The sequence below is a fragment of the Carettochelys insculpta genome, chromosome 3 (genome assembly GCF_033958435.1).
Source record: "Carettochelys insculpta isolate YL-2023 chromosome 3, ASM3395843v1, whole genome shotgun sequence".
Taxonomy (NCBI): domain Eukaryota; kingdom Metazoa; phylum Chordata; order Testudines; family Carettochelyidae; genus Carettochelys; species Carettochelys insculpta.
Window position 1 is genome coordinate 74879267 of NC_134139.1, and position 20795 is coordinate 74900061.

Here is a 20795-nt window from a genome sequence, read left to right on the forward strand (position 1 = left end):
TCCATTAGAGATTGAACCTCTCTAGTCCAGCACCCTTAGGCCTGCAATAGTGCCAAACCAGAGAATATGCTGAACCAGAAGAAGGCAATGTTTAGTCACATTACCAACACTACCTGCACTTATGGGGCTCTTAGACAGTTAGGAGTAAATTAGAGCTGAACAACAGCACAGAAAGAGCCAGGACTGGTGGTTGACAACAAACTTTATGGGACACCAGGAAACTTGGCCACACACAATATGTAGACTTGAGCTATCATGCTGGACCAGAGTTTCAAGCTGTAGCTGTACTTCAGAGCTACTAGTGCCAGGAGTTAATCTGTTTAAGTGTTCATACAATTTGCATAAATCCTTTGGGCATTTGGCATACAGGAAACAGCAACCAAACAGTAAATGTGCCAACTAGCACATATAAAAAGAAATGTGCTGAAGTCTTCCCCCCCAAGAGAAACATGCTGCTTTACTCATTTGGGAATGCACAGCCCTTAAAGCTCAAACCCAATAAAAAGGATGTTGATTATTAGGCAGCATCTTTAAAAAGTATCTCTCTGAATGCCTTTCTATCAACCACATTTAAGAACCTTTAGTATTTTTACAGGCAGGGATCCACTGCTCTGGACAGAAATCCTGAATCATGTTCTGATCAAGTCAGCAAAATGAAGGCTTTTGTTTCCCATTAGACTGGCTAAATCAATCAAATTGAACTCCTGGCTGCAATCTGAGTCTGCCAGTCCTCCAGGGTTTAAAGGGGGCAGAGGGGCAGGAAAGTCCAAGGATAATTATGCTCATCTGTAAGGTGGGGCTGTTTCTCTGAAGATATCAACTGGATTTTTAACTCACTAGCCAAAGGCAGGCTGTAACTATACTACCTTTCACAGATCTTGGATCATAGTGTTTCTGGCATGCATATAGGGGGCTAAGGGGATATAAAGGCTCAAAGTAGCACAGTCTACCCTACTAACCCTTAAAGCATATCATGGCTATACCACCATAATACTTCCTATCCACCCTTCCTGCTGCATCCTGAAAAAGTGTGCAGGCCTCATACTGTCAAATTCACCAACATCTCAACATCCACGTAAGTCAGAGTTCTACAGTCTGGTATGTGGCTATATGAGACCAGAGTTAAGGCTACCTTGGAACTTCTTGAGGGGAGACTGAGACATACACAGATAGAGCATTAACTTTTTTTCTGGGAAGTGTATTCAATTTCATGATGATGTAGAAGGCAATTTTTGTACCCTTTACTATTCCGTTTTGGTGTATACATGGGCTTCAAAAATGTACAAGTATCTCTTCCTTACTATGCCAGAGCAACTGCTTGTAAGATCTGTATTTTACAAATGCAAAATGTATCCATTTCTGGCTTCTTACTTAGCAGCTGATTTTTTAGAAAGAAAGGCTGTTGTCGTTTCAATTCACCTTCATCTGGAGCACCATATTCTGTACATGAAAAACACAATCAACAAACTAGATTAGTGGTGAAAAAAACCTGTGTAGAGATTTCAGCTAAAATTCTTTTTCCAGGTTGTCATCACATAAGAAAACTTCCCAGTAACAGTCTGTGGAAGAACATCATACCAAGGCTGTGCAATGAACATGAAACTCTGCTTCTCACTGTTAGGCTTCCATAGGAAATAAGCAGGCCTGCTTTCCACATAGGATGCCTGAAGTATTCATGTGTGTGCCAGAACCCACAACTCTTCCAATTCACAGCCATTCCTTAGTTACAGTGAGAGCACCTCAGTCCATGTGCAACTACAGCCAGCATGCTCCCACGCTTTATGTTTATGACAGCATACCACTGAACCGAGTTACGGACTAATTAAAGAAAACCAAACAGGAAGGTAGTTGAGCAGCACAAATGTAAGGGTTACAATTTAGCAGCAACACAGTTCCACCAATAGAGCATTGTAATTCAGGCATCGAAGTTCAGTCTAAAAGGGACTGGACTCCACAAACATTTTTGTGAGCTAAAAAGCTGACAGAGAAGGCAGCCTCTCCTATGTTCATGTACTTGCTGTAGTGGAATACCAGAGATAGTGTAAGACCACTACCACTATACACATTGAAGGGAAATGGAACAAGGAGCTACTTACCTAATGGGAAATGGAGGACTAGAATGTAGTTTGCTATGCAAGAAATCAGAAGACAACATACACAGGGAGCTATTTGATTATATAGAATTTTTTTCTCTTAAAAAAGAAATTGAACTGCACTTACCTACAGATTATTGGAGGGGCTGCTAGGGCACAGATCAAACCTCCAACCTAGTGGAGTGCCCCTTGGATTGAAGTTTCTGAAAACAATTTCTAGCAGTCATTGAGGAGGATGGGGTACAACGCCATGCTCCAAGTGTCCCTAGCCTGTTTGCCAGAAGCTGGAAGCAGGTGACAGAGGACCCCTAACTTGGAAAGTACTAATTCCATTCTCTTCCCCCTGAATCACCTCGTATTAGCCACTCTCAGCAGACTTTGTGCTAGACAGACCTTTGGTCTGATGCACTATGGCCATTCTTGTGGTCCATTTGAAGGGGGTCCTTCAACAAGGATGGACTGTAAATAGCTCCTTAAATTGGACAGGTTGTCTGTCTGCTTAGACAGTAGAGAACTGTTTTATGGTGGAAATCAAGGCCCAGGGCAGGGCCTTGAGTACGACAACTCAAGGGTAATAGGGAAAGGAGCAGAGTACTGGTGTCAGAGGGAAGGCTTGGAATGAATTCAAAGTAGTTAGATTGGATAACAAATACAAAACTGCAGGACAGTAAATGGTTCTGTATGCTGACCTTTTCCAAGCTAGCAAGAGCATGAGGGCAAAAAGGTTCTTATATTGCTTGACTTTTTTTTCCTCCTTTGTCTTTGTACCATAGTAAGTTTAAAAAATAAAGGAGGCCCCCAGAACAGGAGAAACAATTAGAAGATCTCTGCTACTCCTGTACACCAACAACATCAGAACATACATAACACCAAAGCAGAGGAATCTTCATTTCACCTCTGCTATACTTACTAAGGCAGAGTAACTGGTACCTAGGATGAGCAGCAAGAAATTCTTCATTTGGTCTGTTTTTGTCTGGATTTTGATTTCCACCAGCCGCTAGCCATTCATTGCCAAACAGTTTGCGATAGTCAAGTTCTGCTCCCTTTCTTTCATCAGGAAAGATCTATACTGACAAAAACGAAACACTTGCTGTGTAACTAAAATTACACTTCCAAAAGCCCCAAGTTCAGGATCCTCAAGAGTCAAGACTCCTAGATATTAGTTACTTGTGCAGTCAGCACCTTATAAAACTACACAGTCTGGAAAAATCTCAACTCCCACAACTGAGTCAAACTCAGCCAATGACATCCATACTCGTTTCATGTCTGAACACAGTATCACAAGGCATAAAGTCTCAGAGCAGAATGATTTTTAAATTACATGTGGTTTTGAAAGTTCTTTTAATATTTTCAACATCTCCTAGCATCAGTTAATACAATGGTACTGTATTTTTGACTGGGACAACACTGAGGGTGTCACGTATACATACATTATAATTTCTGACCAGAAAAGGGGGAAGCTACTTTAAATGGTTTTGTTAAAACTGTAACTCAAAAGCTCTGTTTGGGGAGAAAACATAGGATTTTTGAAAAAAATTTACCCTAGGTGTCCTGCTCAAGATTAGGATATGTCTACACTAAAACTTAGTTGATTTTAAGGCACTTAGCTTGATTTTACAATGTGACAGTCTTCATTGTAAACATCATTAGGTCAATGTTAAGAAGTGCTAAGGTCAACTTTCTCGTCCTACCCCTCCAATGTGATGTAGCGCCAAGTTCGAATTTCAAAAGTGTGGAAACAGCATTACTTTATATAGATTTTATTGGCCTCCAGAGGTATCCCACAATGTTCCACAGGTGTCCATTCTAGCCACTTTCACCTCTGCTGCTCTCCAGGTATGCAGAAGTAGGTAACAAGAAACCCAGGAATTTGAATTCATTTTCTGACCAGTGTGGATAGCATACCTGAGGAACCATCCATCGCATCTCATCATCTGAATCATCCTCATCTACCTCCTTCGTCTCATCCTGGCTTTGTCTAATTAAATACTGCATGACACTTTGGGAAATGGTCACATATCTAAGCTGTTCAGGATCCATGCTAGTACCATGCAGCAGCATGAGCCAAGGGCAGGCTTTGGGCAAATGGCCTGAAAACTGGTGCAAAATTCTTTGGTCCGTTCATTTTCCAATGGCAGAGATGGTGGAGGCACTGCATACTGGATGATGACATCAAACACTGACAAGCACGTGCAGCGCAACTTTTCCCATAACAGACAGGCACAAACACCCAGAAGGCAATGGGGCTGCAGATACTGTGCAATAGGTACCCACAATGCATTGATAAGTCGAACCTCGCTAAGGCAATGGAGACACACTGTTGATTTTCTGGGCACTTCTATTTGGACTTTATAAAATCTAACAGTAAAAAGTCGACTTCAATAAATTTGACTTTATTTTGTCGTGTAGACATAGCCATACAATAAGTTAATAACACGCCAAGAACAGAATCCAAGGTTTCCTGACTGTCCATTTTCAAAGTGAAGATATACACTTGAATTCATTGAGACAGGGAAGAAACTCCAGGCATCCCACCCTCTTCCCAAATGTTTTTACAGGTGACACTTTCCAGAATCCTTTCCACATACCTCAGATTTGTTCAGAAACTTTAATTGACCTATTTTGGCAATGATAAGCTGCCTCACTGTCTCCAGGTTCTTCTCTGTCCCCATCAAAGGGTTATTCTGACACTGCAGTGACTGCAAACATTGTAGTTTATCAAGCTCATTGATGGATGACCACTGGAATGAAAAGGAGAAAACTGCAAAAGTGGACTTTTTAAGAAAAATGTCTGAACAGAGTAGCACACAATCGTGAACAGCTTCTATCCACGTCATATGACCTTTTCAAACAATGTCCTTTGTGGTCATTTTCATGGTCATAGGATTTTAAAGAGAGTAAATTTCATGATTTCATCTATTTAAATCTGAAATCTGAGTGTTGTAATTGCAGACATCCTGACCCAAAAAGGATTTGTGGGGGAGGGCTGCAGTTGCCACCCTTGTATGCTGCTGGTGGTGACTGCACTACTTTTAGAGCTGGGCAGATGGAATGTGGCAGCTGCTGGCCAGGACCCCAGTTTTGAAGACAGACCCACCCCCACCAGCAGCGTTAAGGGATGGCATGACATGGCCACCCTAGTTCTGCCCTGCTGAGCTGGGCCCTCAGTCAACAGCCACCACTCTCCGGACACCCAGCTCTGAAGGCAGAGCAGATATAAGCATGGCAATATTGCAACTCCTTTTTGGCTTAGGATCCCCAGTTTGAGAAATACTGGTCTTCCCCATGAAATCTTGTAGCATTAGAAAGGCAATGGAGAAGACAATGAAGAACGGCCACACTGGGTCAGACAGGGGCCATGCCGTATACTTCAGAGAATGAACAGAGCAGATAATCATCACATGATTCATCCCCATCAGGCATTCCCAGCTTCTGGAAAAAGAGCCTGAGGACACTTCAAAGCATGATTCTGCCTCCCTGCCTATCCTGGCTAACAGCCATCGATGGGCCTATGCTCCATGAACTTACCTGTTTTGTTTTTAAACCCTGTTAGAGTCTTGCCCTTCACAACTTTCTCTGACAAAGAGTTCGATACATTGTGTGTTGTGTGAAGAAATACTTTTTGTTTTAAACCTGCTGCCTCTTAATTTCACTTGGTGACTACGTGTGTGTGTTATAAGCATAAACATTGTTGTATTCACTTTCTTCTCACCAGTCATGACTTTATAGCTATCATAACTCTTTTCCAAACTCAAAAGTCCCAGTCTTATTAATCTCTCCTCATAGGGAATTGGTTCCATACCCCTAATAACTTTTGCTGTCCTTTTCTGTACTTTTTTTTCAGTTTCAATAAATCCTTTTTGAGATGGGACAATCAGATTGGTATGGAGTATTTAAGACGTGAATGTACCACGGATTTATACAGAAGTGTTATATTGTCTGTCTCATCTGCCCCTTTCCTAATGAGTCACAACATTCTGTTTAAAAAAAAAAAATGAAGCAGCAGTCCTGTAGCACTTTGAAGACTAACAAAACAATTTATCAGGTGATGAGCTTTTGTGAGACACACCCTCTTCTTCAGATCTGGAAAAATCTGAAGTGGGTCTGTCCCACAAAAGCTCTTTGTTTTGTGAAGATACAGACTAACATGGCTACCTCTGTGTGTACATTCTGTTTGCTCTTCTGACTGCCACTGCACACTGAGTGGACGTTTTCAGAAAACTACAATGACTCCAAGATCTTTGAATGGTAACAGCTAATTTAGGCCCCATCATTTTATACGTATAGTTGGGATTAATATTGTCCAATGTGCATTGCTTTGCATTTATCTATATTGAATTTAATCCGCCATTTTGTTGCTCAGTCATGGCAACCCATGAGGCTTCTGCTCTCTGAGTACAAGTTTCTTAACAGCAGAAATGTATCACTTTAATGACTAACAAAATGATCTATCTTCATCAGATCAATCTCATTTCCAATACAGACTGACATTTATAAGTACAGAGGACAAAAAAAAAATTGCACTAAAAACTGACAAATCAAGTATATAGGTCTGCAGGAGGGGGAGTAGGGGAGGCAGGATGTTAAGTGTCCTGCCTGAGATAATTACAAGCATTAAAGGAAGGGAAGCAGTCCTTATAATGTGTGAGGTAATTGGTGTGTCTGTTCATACCACGTGTTAATGTGCGGAATTTGAATATGAATTCCAATTCACAAATTCCTCCCTGTAATCTGTTTTCAAATTCTCTCTGTTCTAGGACACAAATTCTCAGGTCTTTAACAGAATGGCCCACTCCACTGAAGTGTTCACTGACTGGCATATGTGTATTGAGATTCCTGACATCTGCTCTGTCCCCATTTATTCTGTGGCAAAGGTTTTGTGCAGTCTGTCCAATGTACATAGCGCCAAGGCATTGTTGGAGCACAAGGGCATATGTAATGTTGCTCAAAGTGCACGAGAATGTGTCTCTGATCTTGTAACCAACATGGTTTGGTCCAGTGAGGGTATCCCCAGGATAAATATGTAGACAAATTTGGCTGCAGGGTTTTTTGCAAGGAAAAGTTTCAGGATTATTATTACTGTGGTGTAGCCTGTGATTGCTGGTGAGAATCTTTTTAGGTAAGATTCCTGTCCTACAGGAAAGGACAGGCCTGTCACCAGGAGCCTTCTGGAGTGTAGCATCATGATCTAGAATACGTTGCAGGTTTTTAATGATGCAGTGCAGGGGTTTGAGTTGGGGGGCTATAAGTGATGACAACTGGTGTTCTGCTATTGATCTTCTAGGGCCTATGTTGAAGTAGCTGGTTTCTCGGTATTCATCTGGCCCTGTCAATCTGTTTTTTTACTTCTCCCAGTGGGTAATTCAGTTTTATACGTGCTAGATATAGGTCCTGAAGTTTTCGGTCTCTGTCAGTACAATCAGAGCAGATGCAATTGTATCTAAGGGCTTGACTATAAATGATGGATCATGTGGCGTGTGCTGGATGGAAGCTGGAGGCATGTAGGCAAGTGTAGCAGTCAGTGGGTTTCTGGTAAAGAGTGGTGTCGATGTGGCTATCAATAATTTATACTGTGGTACCCAGGAAATGTATTTCTGGTGTGGAATAGTCAAGGCTAAGATTGATGGTAGGGTGCAGGTTGTTAAAATCTCTGTGGAATTCTTCCAGAGTCTCTTTATCATGGGTCCAAATGATAAAGATGTCATCGATATAATGTAAGTAAAGGAGGGGTAGCAGGGGACAAAAGCTAAGGAATCATCGTTCTAAGTCGGACATAAAAATGTTAGCATACTGTGGGGCCATGCGAGTGCCCATAACAGTGCCACTAATCTGGAGGTATAAATTGTCCCCAGATTGGAAATATTTGTGGGTGAGAACAAAAAGTTACATAGGTCAGCCACCAGATTTGCTGTGGTAACATCAGGGATGGTATTCCTGATAGCATGTAGTCCATCTTCATGTGGAATATTGATGTAGAGAGCCTCTACATCCACGGTGGCAAGGATGGAATTGTCAGGAAAGTTTCCAATGTTTTCTAATTTCCTCAGAAGTCACTGGTATCTCAGAGACAGCTAGGAGAGCTGGTGGCGTAGGGTTTGAGGAAGGAGTCTACATAGCTGGACAGTCTGGTAGTAAGGGTGCCAATACGTGAAATGATAGGGTGTCCTGGGTTTCCAGCTTTGTGGATTTTAGGCAGTAAAAAAAATAATCCAGGTCGGGGCTCAGATGGTGTGTTAAGAGTGAATTTGGTCTCAAGTAAAGGCAGGGAGTTCTTTACGTAGATGGTGTAGTTTCTTTTGGAATTCTAAAGGGGGATGCGAGGAAAGAGGTCTGTAAAATGTGGTGTTGGAGAGTTGTCTAGCTGCCACCTGTTCATAGCCTGACTTATTCAGGATGACTATAGCACCCCCTTTGTTAGCCGGCTTGATTATAATGTCCCAATTATTTTGGAGACTCTGTACAACATAGTGTTCAGCACAGTTGAGATTGTATTTAATTTGGTGTTTGCTTGTTTCAGTCTGTGCACGGTTGCAGAAGCATTGCATATAGAAATCTAGACTGTCACTATGACAGTCAGAGGAGCCTCAGTAGAATTCTTCTTCTTTTGGTGTTGGTAGGGGGGAATCTAGCGAGTCAGAATGATGCTCATTGGTGTGTTGGAAGTGTTCTCTTAGAGATGATGGAAGAAGGCATCAAGATCATCACAATTGTATTAGGTTTATGGAAGCAATTTTGTGGTGATCTCAAGTCCTTCTTTTGTCATCTCTGTCTAAAAGAACACACATTACAGCAAGAAATTTGTGAACTGGAATTCATATTCAAATTCAACACATTAACACGTAGTATGAACAGACACACCAATTACCTCATGCATTACAAGGACTTCTTCCCTTTCTTTGATGCTCGTAATGATCTCCGGCAAGACACTTAACATCCCTGCTCCCCTACCCCACTTCTTCAGACTTATGTACTTGATTTGTCAGTTTTTACTGCATTTTTTTTATCCTCTGTACTTGTGTCAGTATACACTGGAAATTAGATTGATCTAAGTGGGTATGTCCCACAAAAGCTGGGCAGGGAATAAATCATTTTGTTAGTCTTTAAAGTGCTACATTTCTCCTGCTTTGTTTTGTTGGAGTACAGACTAACAGGCTCTCTCTCTCTGTCACCAAGTTTCTTACTTATCAGCAGTTAGGTAACTTGGGAGGAAAAAAGACTATTGCACAGGACAAGCAACACAGAAACCAAAGAGGGCTAACTTTCTAGTGACCCTCTAACTGCCAGAGCAAGAAAATCGCAGCGTAGATCAAGAGGCTGGAGAACATCTGACTAAGGCCTTTGCTCTTGGCCTGACATATGTCATTACTGGAGGAAGAGTAAAAGAGTACGTATTGGTAGCCACATGACACGAGTGCTTAGGATGGGGAAAAAACAAAACAAAACCATATCACCAAAACAGTACTATTATTAATGCTAAAACTAGAATCCTACCCACACTGAACTGTGCAAGTCCTTGCCTGCTTTAATTTCTTGTTCCAGCTTCAACTTCAAATTGTTCAATGACTGAGCAATAATGTGTGGCACTACTAATGGAGAGAATCATGATTCAGACTCATATTTCAAACAAATGGACAATACCCTGTTCTGCAGAAATGGTAAATTCAATCTCACCCTCCTCCCATCTGACAAGTCAGACTGAAGAAAGACACATACTAGGCTAGATGATTCATAGATTCCAAGGACAAAAGGGACCACTGCAATCTCCTCATCCAACCATCTGTATAACACATAACTTCCTTAAAACAATTTCTACAGCAGATCTTTTAGGGAAAAAAAACGTCATCTTGATTTTAAAACCATCAGTGACTGAGAATCCAACTTAACCCTTGGTAAATTGTGCCAATGGCTAATTACACTCAGAGCTTGTCTACGCTTGCTGCTGCTGGGTTGTCACGCCAGAGGCTGATCCTCTGTGGTTCAATTTCGCGGCTCTACTATGCAGTTTGGGAAGGGTAAGGGAAGTCGATGGGAGAGTTTCTCCCATTGGCCCCCTGATGTGAAGACAACTGAGAAATTTGATGCAAGATACATTGACTCCAACTATGCTATTCTTGTAACTGGAGTTGCATATCTTAGGTCCACTTTCTCCCTTCTCCTAGAGTAGACATGGCCTTAGTAAAAAAAACACACTTATTCCCAGTCCAAATTTAGCTAGCTTCAACTTCTGTCCATTGGATCATATTATACATTTCTTTGAGAGTCCATTACACCAACTATTTGTTTCCTGTATCAATTCTTATAGACAAATACCATCCCTGAATCATCCCTTTTTAAACTAATTAAGATGAACTCTGAGTCTATTATAGGCATAGTTTCATATTTTAAATCACTCACAACCGTTCTCTGAGCCCTCTCCAACTGGTCAATATCCTTCTTGAATTGTGGGCACCAGAAATGTACACAGTATAGCAGCAGTAGTTGCATCATTGCCAAATACAGGTAAAACAACCCCTCTGCTCATACTCAAGAGTCCTCTGTGCATCCAAGTATTGCATTAGCTCTTTTGTCAGCAGTCCCATATTTGGAACTCATATTCAACAACATATCTACCATGACCCCTAATCTTTTTCCAAGTCACTATTTCCCAGGACAGAGTCCCCCAGCTTGTAAGCATAGCCTACATCCTTTGTTCCTAGATAACTACGCTTACAATTAACTGTATGAAAATGAATTTTGTTTGCTTGTACCTAGTTAACCAAACAAGCCAGACCGCTCTGTATCAGTGACCTGTACTCTTAGTAATTTATCATTTCACCAATTTTGGGTCATCTGCTAATATCAGGGATGACACTTCTATTTTTTTTTCCAGACCACAGAAAGGACATTGTCTAGCTAAAATTCCATTCTTCCCTTTACCAGTTATAACTGTTACTAATATAACCAACCTAGATTATTAATGCTGAAAAACCATTTTGAAATCTGACCATTTTTCATCTTTTTTCACTTTTTACAATTCACTCGAAGCACAAAACAGTGAAACTACAAGTTTGTCAATTTCACTTTCAGCCACTCAAGCACTGGAACACTGGTCAGCAGCCTTGCTGAGGCACAGTGCTAAAATGTTACCTTTTGACATTTATGTGCTAGGGATTGCTGACCCCTGCACTAGAAGAATGAAAAGGTGTTTGGATTCCATTCACTGCATGGGAATGGCTAAGGGCCAGAAATGGAGTTCTCTGCAATGTATTTAAAAATATTCAAAGAAAGCATTTCTGGTAAAGTTGAGTTTTGAAAAACTTTTTACAAATCTAACTAAAGCTAGATTTTACTCAAGATGACATAAGATTTTCCCACTATGTAATACATGATCACAGAAAACTCAAAAGCAATTTTACAAATTCTCCTTAAACAATATTAAAGAAATGTGAAGAAAAAATAAAAATCACCAAACTCCTTACTTGTGAAATTTTATTGTCATCTACTGTAAGACGTTGCAATAAAGGAAACATTTTAGTCTTGCATCCTAGGAAAAAGAAAATAAATTTAAAATCTACCAGTGAAAATGTAAAATATAGACTTGTAATACATTGCTTACTTTACTTACCAAATCCAACGTCCGGAAAGCATATAGAAGAAATTCCAGTGTTTGAAAGTATGAGTTGTTCTAATCTGAAATTCAAGGGTAAAGTATCGCCATTAAAAAGATTTCTGGTAAAAATACTGAAGTTTTTATGCAATTCCCCTGTTAATTCTGACACCAAGCTTTGTGATTTAAAGAACGTTACAAACCGCCATTTAAATGGCAGTTAAGGGAATGAGAGCAGTGGCACTGCAAGCTTTCAAAATGGCAACTTTCTCTGCTGGTGCTGATCTTCAGAATAGCTTGATTTTGTGTTTAAAATAACGTATTGCTCCCTTAAGCCTTATTTTTGGTAGAGAAGTTTAGGTCATTTTGCAACTTAACAATTCATTCAACAATTCCCATATAGTTAAGTGGACACATAACTAGATGAAGTTGAGAAGTGAGAAAACAGTATATTTTCCTAAATCATATACCCAAGCACGCATTTAATGCCAACTCAGCACTCTAACTACTAAGATTCTGCTATGCAGGAATCTTTGGAGCAAGATGTCATCATTGTAAAAGATCACAGGAGTTTTTCAGCAAGGTGGACATGTTCTTAAAGCATGCACGACAGCAGGGGTGAGCCAACTTCTTATGTTGGGCCCCCACTTTTCACCCCTGCAACTAGCAGCGAACACCCCTCCCCCTCTCAGTCTAATGTAACCCAAATCGATGGAAATTCTGGTTATGTTTACATGAGGAAAAAAAAATACCTTTCAGAAAGTAAGTATGTAGAATGTAAAAAGTGTGTTAGTTGGCATATAATAAATGCGAATACACGTACATAAAAACAGGAGCATATGTCAACATTTTTAATGAGATGGATGAACCTGAGACCCAGCAGCCAATTATGCTGCACCCCCTTACGTAATTTCACGCCCCCCAGTGAGGAGGCCCACCTCCCACTTTGCACACCCCTGTACAACAAGACAAATACTGATAATTTTGATTCCTAATAGGAACCATCAAAATGGTTGGTTGGGTTTTTGTTGTATGTTTTAAAACATATCGAGAGACACTTCAGATCAGACTATCACTGCTTCAGGAAAGATTCTACATGGTAGTTTTCCATACAGCCAATTTCCTATTCTTGATTTGTTTGAAATTTCCATTAAAATCCATTCTTCATGTAAATTAAGAACATTGGAACTAACACCCTTGGATTTTTAACCAAAAGTTTTTGAAAACCCCACTAACAATTTTGAGTATTGGTTACTTTCCATGGATTAGCAGGATTTCTCCAATACTGACAAAGATTTAAGTAACGGAATTCATGTCAATATTAAAACAGACAGGCCACGTCTACACCAGCAAGTGCTTCTGAAGAATTTTCGAAAGAAGGGAATCTTTAGGAAGATCGCGTGGAGCATCTACACACGAAACATGTTCTTTCAAAATTGCTCTTCCATTCCCATTTCAGGAAGAGTGCCCCCTTTCGAAAGAGAACGTGCGTAGACACTCAACAGGCCACTCTTTCGAAATAGCCGTCCTTCATGGTGCCGGCCAGCTCGCATGCAGAGATGCCCCTGCCAGCACAAGCAGAGCTCTATGGTCAGCACGTCAGCCATGTTTAAAGACGCAGAGACTCAGAAACCCTTTGGCAGGAAGTGGGAGTGTGCTGGCTGCAGGATCCCCAAAAGCCTCCAGTAGCATGCTTGCCCAGCAACCCCAGAGCCCAGCGATGCACCCTGCCGGCCCCAGAGCCAGTGCCCAGAATCCCTGAACCCTCAGGGACCCCCACCGACCCACCAGAGGGATCCCAAGAGGTCAGTTAGGGGCCAAAGAGGAGGGCCCTCTCCTGGCATGAGGGAGAGATAAAAAAGACCTCCTGAGACTGTGGGGGACAAGGAAGTACTCCTCCACACCAGCAGCCAGTGCTGGAATGCTGCTGCTGTTGTCCAGCTGTCAGCAGGACTGACCAGCCAGGGCCACACCCCTGCCCTGGCACAACTGATCAAGTAAGGTTGAAGGTAAAGGAGCTGAAGCAAGCATACAGTCAGGCATGGGACACAGTCAGCTGCTTAGGGCAGCACCCACCAGCTGCCTGCACTACAAAAAACTAGATTGGCTGCTGGGGCTGAAGGACACAGCTGAGCCTGAGGCTCTCCTTGACACGGCAACGTCAGCTAGTGCCTGACAACCAGCTGGGAGCCACAGCCAGGACCCAAGACCAGAAGCTGGAGACACTCTCAGATGAGGTGGTGTGTCTGGTCATAGCTGACCCATCCACCTCCTCAAGCCAGGCCCCCTCCATCTAGACCACCCCTTAAGTCCTTGAGGGACCCTGTTGTAGGTAACCAGTGCTTCAGACGCCCCGGGCTAGAGATGGGGCTGCCTACCCCAGCACAGCTGGCAGCAGACTAGCCACCAGCCCCATTCCAACACATTATGGCTGGCTGTGGCCACAGGCCACTGAACAGGCTGTGCACGGCACTCAACACCTGCTCTCATGGACAGCGCCACAATCTGCAAGCCTGGAGGGACTGGCAGTTGGGGGAAGAGACATGGACCGCACCCAGCGCAGGCCCCAAGGGCCAGGTCACAGGACTGATGAGTTGCCCCTCTGTCCCCTTCTGTCTCCACAGCTCCACCATCCAAGGACCAGACAAGCCCTGTACAGGTCTGGGTGAGCCCCACAGCATGTGCTGATGAGGCCAGGGCACCCCTACCCCCGCCGCTCTGGTGGACCCACACCCAGAGGCCACAACACTGACACCAAAGGGTGAAGGAGATGGCAGCTGTGCACACCACAGCTAACTGGGAGCAGACCACCGTGCTACAGGGGTGGCTAGAAATGGAGGAGGCAGACATGGGGTGGCGGCAGGAGGCCTGGGGCAAGGTCGCCATGGCCCTCTGGGCCCTTACCCGGGCTGTCACTGAGTGCCTGCCCCACCACCTGCCCTGATGCCGCCCCACCCCCCGCAATCTCCCCACCACCCTTGCCCTCATTGTCCTGATCCTGCCTGATCTCCCCCCTGCTGTCCTGCTGGAACTGGCCCAGCCACCCATGGCTTGGGCAGGCCACACCAACATGGCTCTCCGCCCCCACACCTTCCCCCCACTGAGCCCATGGCCGTAGCACCCCCACCATGGCCCTACCTCCCTGTGGGCCCGTTCCTGTGCCAGCCCCGTTGGGCACCCTGGACCCGAGGTAGCATAGGGTCCCATGCCCAGCCTGGGTCACAGCCCCCTACCCCTGTGGAAAGTGAGAGCCCCCCTCCCCTGTCACCCCCATCCCCTGCAGGGCCCCCCTCCCCTGTTCCTGAAGGTCCCCCTTGTGCAGAAGCCCCCTCCCCCACTGCCCCACGGTGGGTGTGTGACCTGAGCATGGCTTACCTCCATGAGGACAGCCCCGATGATGGCACTGCCCACCCTGAACTGGTGGCCAACTGAGCGGCAGCTGTCCCAGGTGGACAGCTTTCATATGGCAATCGCAACCCTTTTCTCCAGGGGGAACACAGGCCACAGGGGTGCAGCCAGTGCCTGCAGGACTGTGGCGGCAGGGGTTGGCCACTGGAGGGGGTAGAGGATGGTGAGGACAAACATGCCCCGGTCATCGGGGGCATCCCCATTGTGCAGCTGAAGGGGATCCATGGGGGTCTGAGAAATCCTGGCTTCACTCTGGGCATAGGGTCTGTGATTTGGTGTCTTTCAGAGCAGCCTTTGGCATGTGCAGGGTGGGGGTGTTTGGGAGGAGCCTTTTAAGGGAGCATCTGGCTGCAGGGCCCAGAAGGTCTTGTCCACCATGAGACCCCGTTTCCAGTGTTTTCTGGCTCGTTCTTCCAAAAGAATGGATTGGAAGATCAGTCCGCTTTTGTGTGTGCGCATGTGCACACACGCACTCTTTCAAAACCCGATCTTTCCAAAGATGCCTTCTGGAATATCGCCTTTCGAAAGCACGTGTAGTGTAGGTGCAACCAGACATTCATAGCCCACTGAAGGTACAGATGACCATCTGAGGCAAGCAGAGTGTACGATCTGGAAAGCCTTCTCTGCAACAGGCTCTTATTCAGGAGAGAAGGAGAACCCGAAGACAAGCCATCTGCGTTTGTAGCGCTGCCCTTAAGATGGTGGAAAGGAGGGTATGGGATTAGAGAACCCATGTACTGACGTTCTGTCCCTCTGCACTCCTTTACTCCTGGGTCATGTCCTCTCTCCTAACCCTACACTTCGGAGACATACAATCTGCAAGTAGAGCATCAACAGGGAAGTAGTAAGGGCCTTTGGGCCGGTCTACACTGGAAAGTTAGGTCAGCCTAGCTATGTCACTCATGGAGACACAGTTAACCCTAAGCCCCAAGGTAGACACCACTAGAACTCCTCCATGGACCTCTTGAGGAGGTGAATTTACCCACAGCAATGGAAGATCTCCTTCCATCATTGTAGTAAGTGTCTACACAGCAGTACAATCGGAATGCAGCAGCAATGCAGCTGTGTAGCACTGTTAGTTTAAGAAATGGCTACATAAAGCTAATCTACACAGGGAGACTTAGAAGACTATATATAGTGGTATAATTATACAGAAACAGCTATGTTGGTAAAATTCCCCCTTTGGCTGGAGATTCAGTTTTGGGATTTAGGATATGACACTTATCAGGGGTATGATGACTGCTCAGGTGTGCATAACCAGATCAAAGCTAGCCTGAGCAATTCTGATAACAGCCGTGACACTTAGCAGCAGCAGTGAACAAGAACAGCAGTGGAAGCACTTCGGTTACACCTCTGACTGCAGAGCACACATACTTTCAAGAGTGCCTTTTTTGGCTTAACTTCCGTGCCTTTGGACACTGTTAACCTAAACAAAAAAGGGCACTTTAAATCTCAAGAGAAAATCCATACAGGAAATAACAGCGTCAAATATTCATACTTGCATAGGTATGCTGGTAAATTTCCCAGTGTGGACAAACTCTTAAAACTGGTTAGCTCTATTCTGTCCATAGGACGGTTTGGGGTGGCCTCCCCAAGCCCCTTGCTTTGGGGGTCTCCACGGCAGCTTGCCTCAACTGTCCTATGGGGGCCCAACCTTAGCTGCCACCCTGCAACAAGCCACTCCCTACCCAAGCAATCTCTCATCTCATGTTGCTTAGCCAAGGGGGCTTCAAGAAAGGGAACCGGGGTGGGGTGCAGCCATACTCCTAATGTTAGCTGAGGAGAGGAGTGGGAGATGAGCAGAAATACTTTCTTCTGTGCTGTTTTAGGGATTAATGGTAAGGCTACCTCCAACCTACTTTTACTTGCTTTCTTTTTTTTTTTTAAATAAGACAGAATGAGAGAAGATAAACAATCTTCCTGTGTGAGCCTTCCACCCCCACGGCTAATAGACAAGAGCTGCCAGCCAGTTAAACATCCTCGGCTCTGTGACCACTTACACATTCCATAAAAAATTATTATAAAAATCTTCTTTGGTCAACTGCATGCCAATCAAAATATTAGTCCATTCAGTGTGCTGTCCAACATAACTCTCCAAAATTAGACTGACATAAAGGGAAGGTGTGGTCATATGCAGTCATTTAATACATTTAACAACTGTCATCATGTATCCACTTCCAAACAACTCCCCTTCTAAATCAGGAGCAATCTCTAAAGCTCCTTTTTGTAGGAAGCCCATACAGGTTCTAAGGGTCAGTTGTCCTGAAAAGGCTTTTCTCCAGGATATGGTCCTATAATTCCAATATTTAAACTTCAAACTGTTGTGTAAAAAAAATTCATTAATTCCATAAATATCAGTAACAAAAACATGCTTTAATTGAAAAAAACCCTTTCTCAGATTATGTTAAACAGTTCGGATACTCTTCACAAAAGAGCAAACGAACCCTCCACTTTCAAAATTCTGTAGCCTTTACTTGCAAGGCAATATTACCATGCTTCAAACCACACAGCATATGTGAATGAATCAATTTACAAAGCATGACAAAGAATTTACAGTAAAGTTCTTTACAAATTACCTGGGGAGATATGCTATTAGCTCCAGCTGATTTCCATCAATTAATTGGTTGTTTGAAAGGTCTAACAATTTCAAGGTCTGCAGAACTTTAATGGGTCTGTAGCATTAAAAAATGCAATTATATTTTTAAATGTTTTAAAATATTTACAGTCATAATCAACATGCTCACACGTATCCCAAATCACACAATATGTTAGTATCTGCTCCAAGATTACCATGGTAATAGCAATTTAAAAAAAAATCAAACTACATTCAAGAAGTGGTTTAATCAGACATGCCATATAACTTTATGCACACAGTATTTTAATCCCCAAAGGATGACTTTAGCATTTAATACTAAACCTCATACCTTTCTAAAATTGTAATATCATTAGAAGCAAGATACAATTCTTCAAGTGCTGGCCACCCTGGAGCACACAGAAGAACCTAGTAGGAAAGCTTAATTTAGTGTAGTACTATAACTGTACAGTTTATTTTATTTTTCTTTATCTATACACATATATTCACTCCTCTCTCTCTCTCTCTCACACACACACACCAGAATCTGTGCATCACAAGTTTTACTTTGAACATGTTCAAAGTAAGCGATAACTATCGCAAATAAGCACTCTGGAATGCTGTTTATTTCACTAAGCCTTCCTATTTAATGGTAACTATACGTCTGTCTTATCCTGTATCTCATTTGCTTGAACAGACAAAAGTCAATAGAATTTCACACAGCCATAAGATTCACTCAATGCACTGGAATCCATATTTCAAAAAGTAAAGGGTGCAGGAGAACTCACAACAGTCACCCCGTTTGCCCCCCACCTTTCTGGGCCCCCATTTTCCACTCCAATTTTTATTTTTGGTTTACAGATTCAAGAACTACAGAAAACTTTAAGGTTAGCCAAACAATGCTTTTGATAGGATACAGGACTCTGAAAAGTCTCTCACTTTTTTGTGGAACCACATCAAATTGGCTTAGCCTAGAAACCTCAAGAAACAGGCAGATGACAATTTAAGTACATCATTTTTACACCAGGCTTATGCAAGGAAAAAAGCGCACTGCTGACACTCTCATCGGCAACAGGCCATCTTCCACGTGTACACAACATGTGTGATGGTCACTAACAAGAATAGCAAGTTCCATGCACAGTAATGTGCAAATAATGGAGACTTTCATTTTCCTATGTTGTGTCTGAGTTCATAGAAATAGTCTCTATTACATTACAGAATGTCTGTCAGCTCCTTTATAAATACAAACATATTAAAAACTCCTCCTACACAAAGTGAGGCCACAACCACATTTCATTAGGATTCTTAATACAGGTACAGCAAAAGCCATGTTATCTGGCATCAGGACTGAGCTAACCTGCATCTGCTCCACTAGGGGCCTGGGGCCAGCTGCCTGTCGCCCCACCAGGGCTCAGCACCAGAAGAGCAGGGCAAGTGGCCCTTCTCTACTATCCAGAAAATTTGATTATCTAGCAACCCCTGTTCCCTGGTGTTACCGAATAATCAAGCTTCTACTGTATAATCAAGGTGGCTCAGTCACAAAAATAGCTCTAAGAAGAGTCAGTGTTCAAAGAGCATCTTTTAATTTTGTTTTAGGGCTCATTTACGTTAGAAAAATTGCAGCAGTGAAACAGTCAATTTACACCAGCACACACCCCTAATATAGACTAATTTAAATCAGGTTAAACTTCAGTTAAGCTAAACCTATTTAATTCAGTAATTTACCAACTTAAGTGAGGTTTAGCCTGGTTTAAGTGGCTCTACATTAGGGCTTCATGCCTGTGAAACAACCAGTCTGAGACAGATTTAGTTATACTGGTGCATCTTTCTCTAATACAGATCAGACTTTAGACGACTGTATGACCTAGCGTAAAAGACCCTATTTTGTTTTTATTGACCCATGAACCCAACTACACAAATCATTTGCTTAATAAATCTAAGAGCCTCATTACCTCTGGCCATGTTACTCCAGTTCGATTAAGCGCCAGGACCCCCAATTTACAAAGTGTACAGGTTACAGATGCAGAAACAGGTGGAAATTTCATCTTGTTTTCACTGCGTCCAAAGAATAAATAGGTTATTTCTACAGTTTAGAACAAATCTAACTCAATAATCCAACTGAATTTAGAATTACATGTTTCAAAACAAAAAGGAATGCATGGGATTATTCCATTAGCGAGAAACACTGTCAAGGATTTTGCATATTTAAATATTTTCTAATTATTTTGAAAAATGCCATGGTAGTTTAAATGCAAACTCTCTCTTTGCCAATTTTTGTGTATTTGTTGCCAATCTGAGTTCCTCATATAAAAGTTTCTGTTTGTTTACTGAAGCATTAAGGTGAGAAAAGAATTATTTATTTTGTTGCTCCTATTTCTGGAAACAAGTCAAATTTTGGGCTTATCACCTTTGACATTGTATCTTTACCAACCGATTAAAATGAGGGTTTCAGCAGGAAATTCTTAAAGAGATACATTTCAAGACAAAATGCCATCAAGCCTGTCAGATCTGACCCACTTAACGTACCAGTAAAGGATCCACATTTTCAACAGAACAACAAACTAATGATTTTTTTCTTCTTAGCAGCCAGACTTGTACATAGTTGGAAAAATGTGACAACATTAAAAGTATCCTACCTTCCCATCCCCACCCATCTCATTTCTCACAAATAAGCCTAAATCAGAGTCAGCAACCCCCCAGTATGCACGCCAAGAGTGTCATGTGAGCAGATTTTCTTTGGCATGCAGGCAGGAGCTCAGCCCCACCATTCCCGCACCCCCATGCAGCTCCCTGCAGCAGTTCCCTGCTGGGGGCCAGCAGCAGTTCTGCTCCCAGCCAGTGGGGTTGCCCACCAGACCAGCTGAGCCCCCCAACCCCTAGCAACCCCTGTGGCTGGGGCTCCCTGGTTCAGCAATATCCATAGTCCTACTGGACCATAGATGTTGCCGGACCAGAGAACCTGAGGTAAGAGAGGTTTAACCTGTATTAAAATCCCAGACATTTTTAGATATTTTAAGAACCCAGCCAGCCAGAGATTTGAAGACCAAAACAGTAAAGCTCTACATCCTAATTCATTTGTTAATGAAGCTGTTGTAAGCAGTTGTAAATAACTTTGCTAGGGTCTAAATTCAAAATA

The 20795-nt window shown here is 42.9% G+C and overlaps 1 protein-coding gene across 3 annotated transcripts in view; it reads right to left on the reverse strand.

Moving 5' to 3' along the window:
* TBCE (tubulin folding cofactor E) overlaps positions 1 to 20795 on the reverse strand; it is a 54183-nt gene that overhangs the window by 2502 nt on the left and 30886 nt on the right. For 2 of the 3 annotated variants that reach the window (XM_074990142.1, XM_074990141.1), the window contains exons 7-14: positions 19612 to 19714; positions 18012 to 18088; positions 17664 to 17759; positions 11698 to 11762; positions 11552 to 11616; positions 4682 to 4834; positions 3004 to 3157; positions 1372 to 1440 (exon numbers count right to left, since the gene is read on the reverse strand). In XM_074990142.1, the coding sequence (XP_074846243.1) occupies positions 1372 to 1440; positions 3004 to 3157; positions 4682 to 4834; positions 11552 to 11616; positions 11698 to 11762; positions 17664 to 17759; positions 18012 to 18088; positions 19612 to 19714 (782 nt within the window). The remainder of the gene's footprint in view (positions 1 to 1371; positions 1441 to 3003; positions 3158 to 4681; positions 4835 to 11551; positions 11617 to 11697; positions 11763 to 17663; positions 17760 to 18011; positions 18089 to 19611; positions 19715 to 20795) is intronic. The other variant, XM_074990143.1, reaches the window with a different exon arrangement.